The sequence below is a fragment of the Mixophyes fleayi genome, chromosome 7 (genome assembly GCF_038048845.1).
Source record: "Mixophyes fleayi isolate aMixFle1 chromosome 7, aMixFle1.hap1, whole genome shotgun sequence".
NCBI lineage: Eukaryota > Metazoa > Chordata > Amphibia > Anura > Limnodynastidae > Mixophyes > Mixophyes fleayi.
This window is the reverse complement of record NC_134408.1, coordinates 143,890,668-143,911,255: the sequence shown is the minus strand read 5'-3', so window position 1 is coordinate 143,911,255 and position 20,588 is coordinate 143,890,668. Positions and strand designations below refer to the sequence as shown.

Below are 20,588 nucleotides of genomic sequence, written 5' to 3'. Positions count from 1 at the left end.
AAAAGGTTTGTGTATATGTGTTTGTGTATGTAATATGTGAGGGGGGCGCCTGATAGTGCAGTATTAGTGGAAATATAGACCAATAATAAAGAGTAGTAAATATTCTGCGTACCCAAAGTAGGTGTAGAATAAAACCCATCAGTCAGTGACTAATTTCTTGTCACCACTTCATTAAACCGTGTCCGTTCTTGATATCCCCAAATACTTGGTACTCAATCGGAGTAACGTGGAATGAACAGAGGGGCGAGAGATAGTGTAATACTTTGTGATCAAAGTGACCCAGTGAAAACACACCAAAAGCTTATGTGGGTTCCAAATGAATAGAGTTAGAGCTCTAGCTAGATGAAGCCCCTATACCTGGGAGAAGATTTAGCTGATGCCTTCCAGAAGTATCTGGTGATACCAGGATCCCGCAGAAACAGATAAGCCTCTATATATCTATTCATTTGGTTCGGCCAATCACTCAGCTACTTCGTTGAAATTTTATTGAAAACTTGTAGCAATACCAGATATTTTCTTTGTATCACTGTGAAAAGATTTTTAAAAAAATTCTAGTTATCACTTGTTAATAAATTGGTATCTTAAACTCCAGTCATTATTAACTAGTCCCCGCTATGTTCCTTATATGTGGAACATTAATTTATGACCCAAATACATTACAGGTAATATCAAGTACAATTGCATTATTGATAGTGTAACATTAATATGTGAAGAATTAACACGAGAAGTGTTGTACTATAGTTTTGTTTGATTTTTCTCTGGACCTTGTTGGGGCTGTTTAAAATACATTGTATTATGTGATACACAGCAGCAGATACACAGTATCACAGACATGACTGTCTGGTTTATAACTAATTAAATATCTTTTTTTTTTTTTGTAATAAAAGTCTGCTGTGAACCTGGTACTGATTTGAAAACATTATATCCATCTCTGTGTGCGTGGAAACTGTGGTGGGTACAGGGATGCAGAGTTAGGGGAGTGTTTAGCTATAACCAGAGACCTAATGGTGGAGACAAATAAATGTCTGTCACCCTTCTATAGGCAAACCGAGCGGGGGTTTTCTAATGCCTGGAAACCCCCCTCCAATCCTGGGGCACTGTATAATTGAGGTGGCTGGACCCTGCCCCCGCTTCACACGGCTCTGCTTGAAAAGGGAGAGCTGCGTGTCCCTAACAGTAGTGCAGAGCAGCCAAGCACTGTCTAATATTATAGCCACGCCCCCATGCATGCTGGTCACGCCCACTGGTGGCGTGGTGTGGAACCCCCCCCCCCCCCCCTCTACAAATCCTGCGTTTGCCCCTGCCTTCAGTTATATAGGGGTGCTGTGCAAGACCTGATTATTATACTTCTTCATAGAGCATTGTGCTTTACATATTCCCACAGCACACAATACGGGGCATAAACAGATTCATGAAATAAGAGACAAAAGAAACATACGGAAGATGTCCCTGTCTGAAAGAGCTTACACTCTAAGGGCTAGATTTACTAAGCTGCGGGTTTGAAAAAGTGGGGATGTTTCCTATAGCAACCAATCAGATTCTAGCTGTCATTTTGTAGAAAGTACTAAATAAATGAAAGCTAGAATCTGATTGGTTGCTATAGGCAACATCCCCGCTTTTTCAAACCCGCAGCTTAGTAAATCTAGCCCTAAGTGTTTGTGAGAAACACAATTTTCACATTATTCATCTGAAAACTGTACGTTTGAGGTGTAATCAAGTCTGAGTGATTCAGCTGGAGAACATACATAGAGAGGGAGTCAATGGTTCTATTCATCATACAACTGTTCCTTTTATTAAGTCATGTGACCTCACAAAGTCTGACGTTCTGTTACGTTGTATTGTAATACATTTATCTTGATTATTTATATACAATATAGGGTGTAATTCTGCTGGTATTTACATGCTAATAGCTGCCAGTATGATTATCATTTCTATCACTGACTCTGCATAAGAGTTTAAATAAATTGACTGCAGAGCTTACAGTCTATTTGTGTTGTCTCTGTAATAACAAGATATGGATACAAAGTGTCTAGAAAAGGGCTGTGTGTTTCTGCTTTCCCCCCCAGCCATATTTATGTACCTGCATGCACCAGCCCCCTCCCTGCTGTGTACCAAGACTGGGCTATTTACTACAGTCCCTCCGCCTCCAGCTCAATTTCTGCTTGATTAGACCCTCCACCCTTCTTCCTCCCCTGTAGCTCTGTCTGTAGTTCCGACACCCTATAAATAGAGTAATGAGTTCACCTTCACGTACTGTACCATCTGTCTGAGATGATCGGGGTGGGGTGCACAGAGGAATGTGATTTCAGGCTGTGTATTTGGGGATGTTCCAATTCCCTTCTCCCCCCTGTACACCCAGGAGGGTTTGAACTTGTCCTGTTGTGTGTTCTCTAACAGCAGGATGGGTTATGGATGCTGAATAACGCGTCTGTCTGATTGTGCAAGGGGGGACATTCCGTCTTTGTTTAATGTCTCCATTAACAGGTATCCTTAGGATTGTGAAATAAGTACACTAATATATAGGGCAGGATTCTGGGGGGAAATGACGATGGATTGTGGGATCTCTATTTTTTGGAAACCTATGCTATACAATTTATTTCTAAAGTGGCAACATATTCCATAGCGCTGTACATAAGGGGATCTACAATTTGTTACATAAAACACAGAACCCTACAGCAGTAATATGTAGAATACTGTTAATATTGCTGTCATTGTTTATAGAACGCCAACATATTACGCAGCATTGTACATTGTCATAGGGAGGGGATCATTATAAATTATGTACAGTTACTTAAGGGTTGCAGCTTTAACCTGACACCTCAGAACCCTCATTCCTCTGTCTATTTACATGTAACACTATCTTGCTCTGTCTCAGACCTACGTGGCGGATTGCGCAGGTACATTAATCTAATAACTGATAATTCCACGTGGACGTGGTGTCTTGGGTGATCTTCATGGACATGAGGAACTGGACCACGTGACAAGCTGATGTGCTATTTGTAATATTGTTATTATGGTGGGGGGGATAGGGAGCAATGACAGGTAATACACTGTTATACAGAGCTGTCTATGAGGGGTCTGTCTGTGATTTTCAGTTACACTGTAATATAAAAACGGAGTAGTGGGAGTAGCCATTAACCCTTTAATGGCCGTGAGTGTCAGGAGTGCAACACAACTGATTTGGTCCATGGAGTAAGCAGAGGGGGTTAAATGTATGTGGTCTATGACATAAGGCGGTTTAAATTATTTAAGTGTAGTGTTTGCAGTTTTCTGCAGAACAGCCGCACTCTCGGGAACTGGAAGATAAGTGTATTTTCTTCTCCATTCTCATTGTGCTGGATCTATGTGTCTGTGACAGGCTGTCCATCATCCTGTCACTCCGTCCCCAGCGGTTACAGTCATTCTAACAGTGTCCTAGAGGGAAAGGGATTTGCATTTTTGTGCCCATTGTCCTGATTGTCCCAAAGATGACACCCTGCAATGACACCTCTATTTGTTTGGGCATTTTCCCCTGGAGGACACAGTCCCTGCCCCCCTCTGTTGGTCCTTTGTGCTGTTGCGTTGCAGATATGACAAGAGATTTATGTCCTAGGCAATACAATGGTCTAGGGATTTGTATCTCCAGCCTCCCACATGCTTAGGGCCCCTGGAGTGGACCTAGAACTGCCTGGTCAGCAGTATATGATGGAGTCTGTTCTGTAGCGTTCCCTATGGCGGTCTTGGCAGATAGCCAGTGCTTCAAAAGCACCTCAGGAGAACGACTGACTGGTTTGTCTGCCATTGCTAATCTCTCTTTCTGGTTCTCTTCTAGGGAAGCCGCGTGTGGCTTGTCGTAAACAGCAGCTTGGTCCCGGCCACCGTCACCTCCTGCAGTGATGGAGACGTCCTGTTCACCAGTGACTATGGACAGGTGGGTGACGAAACAGATGTCAGAGCAACATGGAGTTTGTTTCCACATTTTTAATGCCTTTTTCACGTTCTGAGATTTCTCTGTGATTTTCCAAGTGTAAAATTCGCCTCGAAAATACCTTCAGCGTTTTTCATCTTTTGACATTAATGTTAATAATATTCATATCTAGATTAGTAAGTAGAAATATGTCTGGTGTGGAAGTCTGCTCCCTCCGGAATGCAAGCCAAAATCCTGAACAGCCAATTAAAGAATTGCCCAGAGCTGTTACGATACATTATGTATTTTGTAGTAGCAGAGATAAGCTGGCAGATCTCTGAGCTATTAACATACAGGGTATACAGTGATTTACAGCATCAGAGATAATTGGTGAGAGAGAGAATTCATGCTGCGTGGTATACAGTGCGAACATGTTCATATATAAATAACTGTGCAGTGAATAGCTTGTTGCAAATACTATATCCATGCTCAGATGTAGTGTGTGTGTGTGTGTAAATTATTCTGGGTATTCAAAGTCACCATTGTGACTTCTAATATCTGTATAAATTTCAGAACAGGATAATCGCATATGCAAACAGGGCTTAGTGATCTGATCACCTCGCTACGTACTGTGTGAATTGCTAGGAGCGTGTTTCTTCTAAATTAAAACCCGTCTGTTAAAATAAAAGTGCCGGCTTCTCATTAATAAGGATGTCACAGTTTCATTGTATAGCTTCTTAAGCTGGGTACACACTACGGAGTTTTCCACCAACTTTTTATGCTGATCAATTTTACATCCGATCGATGGTCTGGTCGCTCGGTCCATGGACTGCATACACACTAGCCTTGTTTTAGACGATAAAGGGAAGAGCGGACGTCCCGACTTTTTACAGTCATGTTGTCGCGAGCAATGATTGTAATTTCATACACACTGAAGCAACATCAGTCGGAAACTTATACACACTACACAACAGAAAGGAGATTGGAACGAAAATATTGAATGGTGCGACCAACCAAATGAGGCGACAATCATCCATTTGGACAGACTTTTGACCACACACACTGGCCCGACTTTAGAACGAGTGGTCGTATGTCGGCTGGTTGGACCCTGTAGTGTGTACCCAGCTTTAGTCTTGTGCTTTTATATTGGCCTAAATCTCCAAGTACTTCAGATATCCTCCATGTATGCACATATATATATGTGTGTGTGTGTGTGTGTATGTGTAAATATCTCTATCTCTGTGTGTATAAGCTAAATAGAAAAAGTTATTTATTCAGTAGACATTAGACATGTTTGGTCCCATAAGGACATAATAAATATATATTTAAGGCAACACTGGGTCTGTTATTCTGGGAGTTGTCGTCCTTTATATCGTACCTATAAATCTCAGAGCTCAATTGCAGACATACACTACACACATCTGGGTCTCTGTTTCTAATGTACTATGTTTATTTTTGTATTATTGCTCTGTTTTACAATTGTCATAAATGTATTAATTCTGGGACTGAAATATTGATTCATGCATACTTGTCCACTCTCTCGGTCGGAATGTCTGGGAGAGCCGGCAGTTCTCCCACTTCCTGCCTACTTCCTAGTGATGGGCGCCTCAAATGTCTTTTGTCGCGGGGGGCGGGACAAAAATGACGCAATTTGCCGTGACCTGGCCGCTCCTTCCCTTCCACCACGCCTCCCTCCCGGAGAACAAAGATTCAAATGTTGACAAGTATGGATTTATGACATACAGTATTTGCTGTATCCCTGGCTATTGTTTTCAGGAAGTAATTAGTGGATGTGAGAAGGGGAGACTGGGTCTGGCTGCGAGCTCAGATTGTTCGTCCTCCTGTCATTGTTACGTCCTCTGGATATGCGGCTTATACTCTCATTGGTCTAGGACCAGCTATCCCATTGTTCCGCCTCAGGTTCCTATGGCTCTTAGTGCATTTAGCCATTGATTCTGGATGAAGGCGGAAGTAACACCAGACCAGCTGTTCACAGATGGGAATAATGTTATTGTAATGGATGTTTCACATTCCTCAGACGGGCCCCTCGTGCTAAGATGTCATTATTCACATAAGATTCCTACTCCGGGAACTTCCAGCTTGCTGTCCAGACAGAGGCTGCGTGCATCCCCATGTATACTCTGTGGGTGTGACTGCCCTCCGCAGGGGTCCTGGGACAGTTATAGGCCAGGATGTGGTTACTGCAGCAAGGGATGAGGCAGAGGTCATTCCACTGACATGATCAGGCTGGGAAATCACAAATTAAAGGGAATTACATGCATGAATTTAAGATCCTGTTGGAATTTGTTACGTACAGAAGTGCAGTTGACCTCCACGTATGTTCCCGCACATGGTTGACATTATCCTCACTAACCTGTGCTACTGTTAATGTTTCGATGCTCAGATTGGCCACATGTTGGTGTAGACATCGCTACTTTAAACACGGCACGTCACCACACAGCGTTTGGTTGAACTAAAAAAAATTATTGGATCAATTAACATTCTAATGCTCTGATTGGATTTGTTTTCTCCTACTAGTATGTGTCTGTTGTTTTTTTTTGTCTGTGCCCATGTAACCAAAACAAGGAGATTTACCAATGATCCCAGGTATGACACATTCTCAATGCTTTGGCTGGATACAAAGCTTGTGGGCATAGACTCGCAAACAAGTGATACCAGTGTCCATCTACCGCTAAGAGTGGTGGTTTGTGTATGTATAGACGACTGATTAAAGCACTCTTTGAAATGATCAATTCTCCTAATGTATCTATTTCTCCATGCGTATACTGCCTTTGAGTCAATGCAGAGGTTAAGTTGAAGATGGTACATTGTGGTCTATCACACACTGCTGATATCTTTTCAACTTGAACCTGATGTTTAAAAGGGGTCAAAGGTCAGATAAACTGACTCAAAGAAGAATTGCTCAATAGTGTGGTCTGGGAAAAAATGTGGGATGTCATTCCTCTAATTCTAGTCATCTTAGTAATCCATCTCTCTAGGGGTAATTCTTTCCCGTCACCATTTGATTTCTGTGTATTTTGTGCCATAAAATTAACTTTGCAATTTTTACAAAAGAACTATAATAAATGAATAAAAATGGGCCTTACATTTTCCAATCTTTTAAAAGTAGAGTTATACGATAAATGCAAGTAAAAGTAATGGATGAAGGATATCTGTACAAATATACAGACGCCTTGGCAGCCATATGGCACATTATAGTCGGGACAAAGCTGTTTCCATGACGACAGAATGCTGGCTGTGACAAATCTATAATTAGTGAGCCATTTACATAATATTAATAATAATAATTTCACCTGCAAACATTTAATTGGATTTCTCCAGTGTCTTTTAGTTAAAAAAAGACTTAAATTCTGACCTTCAATGGAGCGTTGGAGATTGCACCATCATTGTTTCAACAGAGTAGAAAAACGAACTGTAAAGATGGCTGTCTGGAGTCTTTTTAATCTTGCTGTAAACGATTGTGGCTAACGTCTCCAGGTCATAAGTACATAGGTTATTTTTCAACCAGATGAGAAAATACAAATTTGCAAATATATCAATTGGGAGATATGGAAATTCTATTGTTATAGCCAAAACGGACGGGTATGTGAAGATCTCTGTATGGAATCATAAGACTGATTAAAGCTTCTGCTTACACAGGATTTAATATGTGGACTTTTTTTATGTGTGTCTGATGAATTTCTCGTACATCAGAGGCGACCAGCACCTATTAATGATGCTGGCAGGCACCAGCAAGTTGCCAGTTTGAGATCATGTTCCCTAAACCAGCGTACCTGACTCTTTTTATTGGATTACTCATGTATGACCTTGGCTTGCCTGTGATTTCCCTGCTGCCTCCGTCTGATTACCCTCCTCGCTCTCATCCCCTAGGTACGTTCCTGACTATTGTTCTGCTTGATCCGCAAAATGCCTACCCTTGGAATCTACCTTTTGCAAATCTACTTTGATTTGTTAACTCTGCTTTATCTCTGAACTTTAATAGACTGCATTCTATTAGAATCCAATTTTGCTATACCATTGTTTAATAATGTGCAATCAGCAGAGCCGTAACTTCGTTTTTAGCGCCTGGGGCAAGAAAAAAAAATTCCCCCCACCCCATAATTTTAACCAAATGCACCCCCTTTAGCGTTGCGCCCTGAACAGTGGCCTCTATCGTGCAGCCCTAATTATGATCCTGACAATCTAACTCTGGTCTTGTACGCTTCTTAGTTTTCGATGGATCATTTCAGTTGTGTCTCAGAAGTTGACATCTATCCGTTGTTGGCGGTCTTCAAGACACTCGGGCATATGTAGCGTTCCAGTGGGAGCAAGTTAGGGTGCAAAGCCAAACGTTTAACACTTGAAGTCAGTGGCAGAACTACTATTGTGTATGGAGATAATGGGGCCCGCTGCATGGGAGATGCAGAGGGTCGGGGTCCTGGTTCCCTCCTCCCCTACATGGGGGCCCACAGCTCGCTAGTTCCACCTCTGCTCGAAGAGTTGCATATTTAACAACTGTGAGCTCTTTGTTTCTTATATGAAAGCAGTGTGTGTTTCCTGAAAGCGTATTTATGTTGACAATACTCAGAGGGTTATCAGAACTGTGACTATTTTTAAATTGTGTTTTCCTTCAGCAAGAATGGTCCAGAGATTCTTTTCAGTAATTTCATTGGGCTGCTGCAATTGATCCCCCTCACCAGACCCTTCTCCTTCCAGAGGTCCCTGTGGGGTGTTGTACAGATTAATATCACACAGGCTCTTCAGTTTGGGTTACATTTCAGACTTTGATCTTTTGCAGGTGTTATCTCGTTAGCAGCTAATGTCATTTCCACAGGCCAGACATCACATTTGGCCATGATCTCATTGCTGGTGACACCTCCTGTGGTTGATCTGCCTGGGGCTTCTCGTTTGCAGGTCATTACCCATAATCCCTCTCGGCAATGTTTGTCTTTTCATTTGCACTCCGGTACTTCATTAACTGGTTTCATTTTATTATTATATTTCCAGATAAAACATGTTAAACAAGGACTGTTGTGTAATGGAGCTACCTGAAAGCCATTGTCCTGGAAATCCTTTCCAGATTATGTTTTAAGGGGTCTATTTGTTGTTCTGCATACTTGTCTACTCTTCTGGAATTTCCAGGAGGCTCCTGAATTTCGGGGAGTCCTTCTAGACTCCAGGAAGAGTACACAGACTCCCAGATCCTGCCAGAGGCGCGGCTCAATGAAGCGGTGAATCTTCGCATTATATAGCAGGGATCTGGGCCACGGTGAACCTCCCCCACTTGTCCCACCTGACCCCTCTCCGGGATCTCCCAGAGGGAAGTGTATAAAAAGTGGCAAGTATGGCGATGATTCACAACTGGCTATCGCAGGCGGGGCCGTAACTAGGGCTGTGCGACAGGGGGCGACCGCCCAGGGCGCAATTTAGGAATATTTTAGGTTAATTTGGTTAAAATTGAGGGCTAGGGGGGCAGCATTTGTCTCTCGCCCCAGGCGCTAGAATTCTAAGTTACGGCTCTGATCTCGGGACTGCAAACCCCACCTTGACCCATTTACCATCGCTTACCGCCGTTTACATAGTTCTCTATGGGGACGACAGTATAAGGCAAATTAACAAGCGAAGAAAAGCAAACCATGTCGGGATGACGTTATTTGCCTTTAACATGGGACCCAGCTGAAGTCTCTTTTGGCTTTGCTGGAACCCTCTCCGGGTCTCCGCAGATAGCTGCTCATAGCACTTTCTGCTTTCGCAGCATTGGTCTGACGGTGAATAGGAAAAAAACATTGCGGAGGAGGAGTAGGGGAGGGGCGCTGCACTGCGAGCCCCGGCATGGTAAATAGCGACTGTACAACATTATGTATCGCTGCGATAAACAGTGATACAGAATGTTAATTGCCGCAGACATCGAACCGTCCATGACAAATAGACCTCTAGGTGTTAAAGCTCAGATGGGCCTAATTGTTCTTGACATTTGCTGATAGTTGGTGTAGTGGAGGAATGTTCCAAACTCTCATTTTTTTTTTTAGTTTATTCCGGCAAAGGAGAAAGGAGATGTTTGTTATTTTGGATGGGAATTGAAAACCGCAATTTATACATTTTGTTCTATTTAGAATCTCATAGTTCCTCTTTTGTTGAATAGCCCTTTTTAACTAACTTGCTGATTAACAATTAAAGTGCAAGCATCATACATGGTGGAGTCAGCTGTTTTGTGAGCTTCATCAGTATTCATGAGAATGCCGGCATTCGTCTCACCAGGAGCCAGAACATTGCCCTAGAGAGATGTATATTGTGCAGAGCATCTAATGTTAGGAAACCTGTAACCTCCAACACTGGAACGATCACCCCTATATCCTGTTCATCTGACTTTATTACTAAATCTCCATTTTTCACAAGTATCATGTCGGTATGGTGGCATCAGATGCAAGTATTTTTTAAAGGATTTTTTTTAATGTCCAAGGATTTTATTTTATTATTTTTAATATTTGCTAATTTGGGGCGCTGAAGTTTTTTTTTTTTAAAAAAAAGTTGTTTGATTTATTTCATTGCCGTAATAAGCTACTATAAAAAAAAAATCGGCCTGATAGCCCCTAAACTTGGGATTTGATACTATTTTGGTGAGCAACACTGACAGAATTCCCTCCATTGTACTATATAACGCTAATGTGCTGTTTTATTTTTAGGTGTGTTTTGGCTGCTAGTAGATGCCAACATTTGAAAATAGTTTCTGCTGAGCATCTAATCTCATCACATGTGATACTGTCTCAGAGGACATTGGAGCTCTACAGTCTCCATCCTGTTATTTCTTAAATATGATTATAATATGACTTTTCCATTTTAAATAAACCCCCTGCAACAAACATCAGCTTATAAACTCCAGAACATAGTTGCCCATTGGAAATTGGGGACAGTGACTGTGGTCACAGCACCTATTATATTCCTTTTTCACAATTGGTTATAAAGGAGATGGAGTGGACGGGGTTCACCGGCCTGTAGCCAATAGGAGCCTTTGAATGTTAATCAGCATCGCAGAATATTTCAATAAAGCCAACTCCTGATAAGTTTAAAGCAGGCAGGACTAGTTGAACATGTACCTCGCCAACCGCTCCTTCTCTGTATCCATTTCTGGATCCCCCTCCCTGTAGGAGTTCATCAGGGCTCGGTTCATGGACCTCTGCTCTTCTCACTGCACACTACTTCCCTGGGTGATCTCATCGCCTCATTCGGTCTCCAATATCATCTCTGCGCCGATGATATTGAACTAATACATCTCCTCTCCTGATTCCCCTCCCCCTCTCGTGTATCTGACTGCCTCTCCGCCATCTCCTCTCCTGATTCCCCCCCTCCCCCTCTCGTGTATCTGACTGCCTCTCCACCATCTCCTCTCCTGATTCCCCCCCTTCCCCTCTCGTGTATCTGACTGCCTCTCCGCCATCTCCTCTCCTGATTCCCCTCCCCCTCTCGTGTATCTGACTGCCTCTCCGCCATCTCCTCTCCTGATTCCTCCCCCTCTTGTGTATCTGACTGCCTCTCCGCCATCTCCTCTCCTGATTCCCCCCCTTCCCCTCTCGTGTATCTGACTGCCTCTCCGCCATCTCCTCTCCTGATTCCCCCCCCCTCTTGTGTATCTGACTGCCTCTCCGCCATCTCCTCTCCTGATTCCCCCCCCCTCTTGTGTATCTGACTGCCTCTCCGCCATCTCCTCTCCTGATTCCCCTCCCCCTCTTGTGTATCTGACTGCCTCTCCGCCATCTCCTCTCCTGATTCCCCCCCTTCCCCTCTCGTGTATCTGACTGCCTCTCCGCCATCTCCTCTCCTGATTCCCCCCCTTCTTGTGTATCTGACTGCCTCTCCGCCATCTCCTCTCCTGATTTCCCCCCCTTCCCCTCTCGTGTATCTGACTGCCTCTCCGCCATCTCCTCTCCTGATACCCCCCCTCTTGTGTATCTGACTGCCTCTTCGCCATCTCCTCTTGGAAGTCTTCACGCTTTCTCAAAATTAACATTGCTAAAACCGAGCTCATTGTTTTCCCTCCATTATCTTCTCATCCCATCTTGATTTCTCTATCTCTGTCAACAACACCACCATCTCTTCCGTTTCTCAACTCCGCTACCTGGGCGTCACCCTTGACTCTTCCCTCTCCTTTTCCCCCCCACATTCAATCTCTAGCCCAATACTGTTGCTTTCAACTCCGCAACATCGCCTGCATCCGGCCCTTTCTTTCTCAGGATGCTGCGAAAACCGTCATCCATGCTCTCATTATCTCCCGTCTTGATTACTGCAACCTTCTCCTTACCGGCCTACCATGCTCCCATCTCGCCCCCATCAGGTCTATACTCAATCCGGCTGTGAGACTCCTCTTCCTTTCCCGCTGCTCCTCTTCTGCCTCCCCTCTCTGCCTTGCCCTTCACTTGCTCCCTTTCCCCTACAGAATCCTTTTCAAACAGCTTGCCCTGACCTACAAGGCCCTAACCCACTCCACTGCCCCATATATCTCTAACCTCCTCTCCATTCACAAAGCATCTTGTTCCCTGCGTTCAGCCAATGACTGTCGCCTCTCCTCCACTCTGATCACCTCATCCCACTCCAGAATCCAAGAATACAAGACCCACCCGGGTGTACAGGACATGTTGGTGTGAAAGGGTTAATCAACATAAACCCACCTGGTCTGTATAAAAATGACTAAATCCCCCCCAAATATATATCTCGCTGTCTATATTATTTATACTTAAAGTAGTTTCCTGTTCGTCAAGCAGACACCTGCTGTGTCTTATAATTGACACAACGCTAAGCCCACATCTGTGAAAAGGCCAAGTGGGCACATGTGTGCGTCGGCTGGGCCTGTACATTATATTCTGTAATTGAAGAGTTTATTTACATTTAACCATGTGCTTAATTATTTCCTGTTGTCAATTTTATACAATTGGGTCAGGAACATGGAGTGCTATGGTGATCGGACGGGGGGGGGATACGCGGTGGCTCTGAGAAAAGGGGAGAAGTGAAAATGTAAGTTGGGCCTGTGCAGCATATGGGTGCTGAAGATAGTTACCGGTATATCTGGCAGAGACATACAGGACTCTGTCGCCAGTTCACCGATTGTCGTTCCTTGGACCATTTTTGGTAGGTACTAACCACGGCATACCTCGAATGCCGTTTGGGAGATGCTCTAACCCAGACGTCTAGCTATCACAATTTGACCCTTATCAAAGTCACTCGGATCCTTACACGTGCCCATTTTTCCTGCTTCTAACATATCAACTTCAAGAACTGACTGTTCACTGCAGTAGCGGATCCAGGGGGGGGGGCGATTGGGGCATTCACCCCCCCCTAGCAGCAAAAAGCTAGGTCCCAGCCGCCGATTAAAGCGGGAGGGGGCGGGGCCAATCGCGGACGGAAGGCGGGGTAACGCAGGCCAGCCAATCAGAGCAAAGGAGGTGCGGGATTATGCAAAATCGCCCCCCCTAAACATAAAGTCTAGATCCGCCCCTGGTTCACTGTTAATCTTAGACCTGGAGTCCTATATTCTGAGGATTATTGTAAGCCGTTAAGTGTGTGGTGTTTTTCTGACACTTTTTTTTTTTTTTTTTTTTTTTTCCTCCTTTTCCTTAAATCTTAAATGTGAATCCGATAAAATGAGAGTAACAGCAGCGGGTCACAGTGCAACAGAATACGTCTGTGATCCAGAGTGTGATCTGTCTCAGATAAAGTCTGTTCCCAGTGTAGGGTATTGTGAGAGGAAGCAGAGCCGGGCCTGTGACTGATGCTTTGTAATTGGTTTATAATACTAGGCCTAGCAGATAAATCTTGGCCAGCACAAGAACACTGAAGAGTTAACACCAGTAACTACACGCATGTCTGTGTAATGTCAGACAACATTCCATGGTCTTGTGAAATGCCTCTGGTGTTACACAGAGTGAAATTAGCCAGGCTCCCGGGAACGATTTATGAATGCAGTGCGCCCATGTGTAAGAGTAATACTGACACCCCCACCCCACAAATATGTGACCAAGAAAGTTATTTTAATTTTTTTATTTTGATTTTGAGAATGGACAGAAATTTAATTTTGGGCCTATGACTGTTGGGGCATGCTGGCACTTCTGGTTCCACAAGAGCCTTGTGCTGTTTGTCCCTAACATGCGTGAGGAATTCCACACTACAAATTTTTGAGGCGTATACTGATCTATAAACACCATTAATATTTTAGTATATCTCCTGTGCCGAACGAACCATTGAACCGTCCAAGGCTGCCCGTCAGAGTGGCTGTGTCTGATCCCACCCATAGTGACAGTCTATCGCTGTGCTTGACGAAACCCATCCAATCAATCGTCCTTTAGCAAAGCAAGGAATCGGACATTGACATCTGATTGGTTGGTAAAGTTTGTTGATGTCCTGAGTCTTGAAAACTAGTAGTTAGATATAAGTTGATGCTTTCAGTGTATCCACACACAATGATCGTCACCTCTCTCCCCTCTGATCACCTTTACTCATGCACGTATCAGACTTCTCCCGTGCTGCCCCCTCCATTGGAAGTTGGAACAAGCTCTCTTGTTCCATCAGAATGCCTACTCTGTCCAGTTTCAAAAGGACACTAAAAACCCACCTTTTCTTAAAAGCCTTTCAGTCACCCGCTTAACTACCCACCTTGTCGGCTACCCTCTCCCACTCATCCCTTCTTTACCCTCCATGACTCTGTCTCCGTCTCACCCGTTTCTCCGTTTCACCTTTGTGTCTGTCTGTCTACCCCTCCCTTTAGATTGTATGCTCCTTTGAGCAGGGCTTTCTCTCCTCCTGTTTCCACCACTTCTAACTTTGCTCTCCAGCTACTCAGCCAACCTCCTCTTCTACCTTCTGCCCTCTGACTCCTCTCGTTTTTCTCTGCACCCCTCATTGGCTCTTAACCTGTCATCCGCGCCCACCCTTTTGGGCTCAGTTTAGCAGCTTGTGCTGTTCTCCCTCACCCTCACCCTTTCTCTCTAGCTGTGCTTTGAGCTCCCAGAGTTATAGTGCTTACTGTACTGTGCTTTGTCACCTTGTACTGTGCTATTGTTTGTCCTTGTACTGCGCTACGGACACTTTGTGGCGCCCTATAAATAAAAATTAACATTAATAATAACTTAATGTATTTGGTTTGTGACCAGGAATAGGAAATCTATACCTCCAATCTGCTTCCACCACCCCAGGAACTTACTCCTGCTCATGCCTCCAGCCCTAATGTTGAGCCAGTGGCTGTTTACTTAATAGCAATAAGCGGTGTTCAGTGCAGGGAGCAATGATTTCCTGATTCTGCTACTATTGGTGGTTTACCTCTAGGGCAGGGGGCCCACAAGTCAAGTGATTGTTGCAGGGAAGGACCCATGTACATACTCACGCTGCTCCCACGGTAGATCGGTCTGTGGTTTAGCTGCCTTCCATTCTGTGACCTGTAGGAAATGTGTGAAAAATAATAAATATATGGATGTAGTATAAGAACTATAGCAGGGCAGCCCATGGCTGCTGAGGGCGTCTGGCAGCTCTGTACTATCCTCTATGGGGGCCCGACATGCGCAGTGGCGCCCCATGAATAACCGATCGGCCCCCCACCCAAAAATAAATACATTTCTTGTATTTGTTTGTTTTGACTTTTTTTTTTCTCGAGAATTGATAGACTGAATGCTGGTTCATCCCATAATAACATATGTGACATTTGTTTTGTCTTTACCAAAGTTCTGTCCTTTTGTTCCCTGACGTCATCTGCACTCTATTCTACAATAAAATAAAAAAGTCTGAAATCTAAAAATGTGAGTTTAGGTGTATGAATTGTAATTATTAGTTATTTCTTTCTTTGTTTTGAACACCCAGTCACCTACAGCAATTGATATATGATGCTGTAAAGTGCACTTTAAACGACATCTGTCATTAGAAGTGACCTTCAGAACAGGGAGAGGGCCCTGCTGCTTTCTGACCTTTACAGTTATACTTGGGAAAACAATTCATCCCCCCCCCCCCCATATCACGCACCTTCTGAAAGACCTTTAGTCACTTCAATAAATGCCCATGCACGAGAATCTCTCTACTGTTTGACGGACTGTTGATAAATGTTTAAATGAGGAAAAAACTGCGGATAATGGAAGAAAATGGATGTTGTATGTTTTCCCATAATGGGAATACTGCTTTGTTTTCTTTTTCATATGGAGTCTGCCAAAAATGCATGAAAAGATTGTTGTATATCTAAGCAGAATTTATTTTTTTATAAAGGATTGGGTTTGTGGACTCGATGTAATCAGATTCAATTTGGGGTGGATTTGACAATCTGGCCTGTGATGACACTGCTATAGGTGTGAGATCATTGGCCAACCAGATGGCATTGAAATTGGAAATAACGTAATCTAATAAACAGTTACCATGATGATGATTTTAATATTTATATAGCGCATTTTTCCCAATAGAACTCAAAGCTCTTTATGTATTTTGCAGAGGACAGCACGGTGGCTCAGTGGTTAGCACTTCTGCCTTACAGCACTGGGGTCATGAATTCAATTCCCGACCATGGCCTTATCTGTATGGAGTTTTTATGTTCTCCCCGTGTTTGCGTGGGTTTCCTCCTGGTACTCCGGTTTCCTCCCACACTCCAAAAACATACTGGTAGGTTAATCGGCTGCTATTAAATTGACCCTAGTCTGTCTGTGTATGTTATGTAATCTAGACTGTAAGCTCCAATGGGGCAGGCACTGATGTGAGGGAGTTCTCTGTACAGCGCTGCCTGATTAGTGGCGCTATATAATTAGATGATGATGAGGGTGAGGCAGGCTCATTGGGCACGCCCAGTTGCTGTGCTATGTAATCGTTTGCATCAGTCCCTGCCCCAGGAACTTTAGTCTAAATTCCCTTACACACCAAGGTCCATTTTTTTGTCATAAGCCAAATAACCCACCAGTATGTCTTTGGACTGTGTGAGAGGAAATCTGAGCATCTGGAGGAAACCCATTCAAACTGCCCACAGATAGGGCCCTGATTGGAATCCAATCCATAACCTTAGTGCTGTGACCTTAGCAATGCTAACCACAGAGCCACCGTGCTGTATACGATGGGGATTGTATTCATCAACTGTCTACCTAGACTGTGTCCTACGTGACGTAATGATATGCATCTGTTCAACACCAAAGTGTTCCTGGAAGTTTTTTTAAAATGTTGACATTGTCCATAAATTATTGGGATAGCTACAGCCGTGTATTGTGACGCCTGCGTGTCCTGACGCAGTGGTTGGAAATAATTGCAATTAAATATCCTCATGGGTTAATGCATAATAAAAGACTGCATCCCGGAACTTGACATACAATTGTCTTTTATTGTCCATATAAACAAGCTGAATCTCAACCACATAAAGGAGGAACCCAAGTAAGAGCTAGGACTGCGTATTTGCAGGGCAGTGCTTGTGTCCGTCATTCCAAGTTTATTGCTGTTGACTGATGGCTTTAAAGGCAGCTTTCCCGTAAAAAGGTGTTCCGGGAATTCAGATCAATGCTCCAATCGCATCACGTTGTTTCTGTGCAATTTGCTCACTGACCAGTAGGTGGCAGGAGTTCTATTTTCTGATGGACATGAATCCATGCAGTTACTTTAAATATAGGTTCCGCTTGTTTGCTTATTTTTATAGTGTGCTAGTCAAAAGTTTAATCAATTATTGGAATGACATGTCTCCTTTTATGTGTTGCTCTATGAAATACAATTTATGTCTTTTTATTCTTGGTAACATGTTGTTCCGTTAAAAGTTCTCCTTTCCCTTTGTTACAGGAGTTTTCGTACCCCAGGACCACCCTCTCTCGGCAGCAAGTGCTCCCGATGCATCAGAGTAACAGGGAAGGGGTGGAGGACATGTCCTTGTTGTCAGACCTGCACGAATCTGCCATCATGTTAAATCTTCATCTGCGCTACCAACAGGGCAACATCTATGTGAGTAATCATCTGATGCCTGCATAATAAATAATTCATCATTAAATGACTAAGGAGAACGTTCTACTTCAAGGACAGTCTGCTCGTTGCTCCTATTTACAGATAAAATGATGGCACTGCTCTAACGGATGTCTTCATTTCATGTCTCGTGTTCTTGTTTGTGTGATTTTTACACCTCTTTACAACCCGTCCTCCTGAAACTGATTTACACGTATCCTGTTTCCTACAGACCAACATAGGTTCTATTCTGGCTTCCGTTAACCCCTACAAGCAGATTGCTGGATTGTACGATGAGAGTGCTGTGGACTTGTACAGTCGCCATCATCTGGGGGAGCTGCCCCCCCACATCTTTGCGATTGCCAATGAGTGTTACCGCTGCTTATGGAAGAGACATGACAGTCAGTGTGTGCTCATCAGGTAGGGGTTGTACAATGCTATATAATACTGAGACCTATAGGCGGTATGCTTCCTGAGCACAGAACTGCGTCATAATGAGATCGGAAGATGGAACCTGGAAATTCTGGAAGGACTTATCAAAAGCTCCGAGAATTAGTTTCAAGTGTTTCATACTGATGTGGCCTTTTAAACCTCTAAATTCAGAAATGTAGAAATCCCAAACCATATCATAATATTAATATTTGACATTTATGTAACCCAGCTATCTACCTTAATGCAAAACTATGTTCTTTGTTATTACTCTCTTGTCCACCAATACCCTTTTGTTCCTGGAGACCATTGATCATACTTGCCAACTTTTTACACTTTCTTTCTGGGAGATCCTGAGTGGGTGAAGTGAGAGGACGGGGTGAGGCGCACCAAATCGGTTCGTTTTGTCAACCCCAGTGATGCACTTATGCGAGTGCATCATTTTACAGCGGGGTCTGGGGCAAAATGACGTAATTCACAGAGAAATGGGCAGGATGTGGGTAGCATGCGGGAGAATTGCCTGCTCCGGGAGACCTACCCGGAATTCGGCAGTTGGCAAATATGCCATTGGCTCTACACATCACCTGACACTCTGAGGACAACATGGGCGGCCGCACATTATCCTTTTAATTTAAGCAATACATTTATTTTAATAAAGTGACGCCTATCTGTAATAACGTATTGGCAGGTATTATAAATAAATGTTACAAGCTATAACAAACACATCTGACCATAAAGCTGTAAGGAGCTGGGGGGCCGCAGGTTGAAGGGTCAGAGGACGCCCCGTTGCCCATCACTGACCCACAGGGTATACATTGTGTCCATATGATGTAAGTGAAGTTACTACATTCTTCTAAGGAAGTTACAGAATTGCATCAGTCTGTTTCCTGTATCTGATGTTACCATATGTCCCCAGGTTGTAATAAAGACACCCACTTTCCAAGCTTATTCAACTGTAACGCTCCGCTCAGTAATTTGACGCCAGACGTGTTTGTTGTTAGATTTCTGTAAAGCAGATTAGAGCTATTTTTAAAGGAGAATGAGGAATTGCGAAAAGATCTATTGGGTTTGTTTTGAAAATTTGCAAAATGTATGAATTTTAAACGTTACATGACCAGTCCCATTGTGAGTGCTTTGGGGGGGAAATATTTTTTTACTGTGCAGACCAAACTTCCTTTTATTTAAAACAAGAAGTTCCGTTGAGGACATGTCAAACAACCACTAATAAGCAGATCTGGTATGATCCTGAAAACTGAACAATAAACAACCCTTTGTTACAATCCACTTATATCCCTTTAAATGCTATAATGGTTTCTTGTAAAATTCACAAATGTTAATGACGTATCTGAAATGAAGCCATTATAGTATGTATTGCAAAGCTTTACAGCACGTAAATGGATTTTAAAGAGTTAACCTGATATGGCTCCTTGTTAATGTGTTTTGAGTTTGTTAGGCTAAAATAGATGCTGTGTTCTTATTTGTTTGTACTGTATAATTAGAGGTTTTTTTAATTTTGAGAGGAGAGGACTAAATCTGACCCAGATAAATCACCGGCGTAGACCTCTACGCTGGTCGGTGCACTGAGATCGCAGTCTGTAATTTGTGTCCGTTTGCAGTGGCGAGAGTGGGGCTGGCAAAACGGAAAGCACGAAACTGCTGCTAAAATTCCTGTCGGTCATGAGTCAGAGCTGCGCAGGAGGAGGAGGGAATCAGACGCACGTGGAGGAAGCCATCATGGAAAGCAGGTCAGAGATATCATCATCTATTTATGTAGCGCCACTAATTCCGCAGCGCTGTACACACGTCACTCGCTCACATCAGTCCCTGCCCCATTGGAGCTTACAGTCTAAACACACACCAGTATGTTTTTGGAGTGTGGGAGGAAACCGGAGTACCCGGAGGAAACCCACGCAAACACGGGGACAACATACAAACTCCACACAGATAAGGCCATGGTTGAAAATTGAACTCATGACCCCAGTGCTGTGAGGCAGAAGTGCTAACCACTGAGACACCATGCAGCCCATGTGGTTGTTTTATACATAGGTGTTTTCTGTGATGAAAATAAACTATTTATTTGGGTTCTTACTGTGTGTTGAAGAGGTATTCCCAGACCAGGCCTGTTTTATGTAGGTTATTCTAAAGACATTTACTTGTTGAGTTCTAAAGCTGTAGAAATAATTCCTTGGCCACAACATTTTTTTTTTATTTTCCCGAGCCGAAGAATTGTTGCTCTTCCGCTGGTTGTTTCAGGCTACGTAAGCCGCTGGAGCCAACAAGATCACTGTCAATATGGTTTCATACGTGGTTCACTTCACACTTCATTAGGACCCGTTAACGTGGTCAG

The 20,588-nt window shown here is 43.5% G+C and overlaps 1 protein-coding gene across 1 annotated transcript in view; it reads left to right on the top strand.

Moving 5' to 3' along the window:
* LOC142098262 (unconventional myosin-X-like) overlaps positions 1 to 20,588 on the top strand; it is a 79,619-nt gene that overhangs the window by 15,327 nt on the left and 43,704 nt on the right. Inside the window, exons 2-5 of the mRNA XM_075180967.1 lie at positions 3,812 to 3,910; positions 17,657 to 17,815; positions 18,045 to 18,232; positions 19,858 to 19,986. Of these exons, the coding sequence (XP_075037068.1) occupies positions 3,812 to 3,910; positions 17,657 to 17,815; positions 18,045 to 18,232; positions 19,858 to 19,986 (575 nt within the window). The remainder of the gene's footprint in view (positions 1 to 3,811; positions 3,911 to 17,656; positions 17,816 to 18,044; positions 18,233 to 19,857; positions 19,987 to 20,588) is intronic.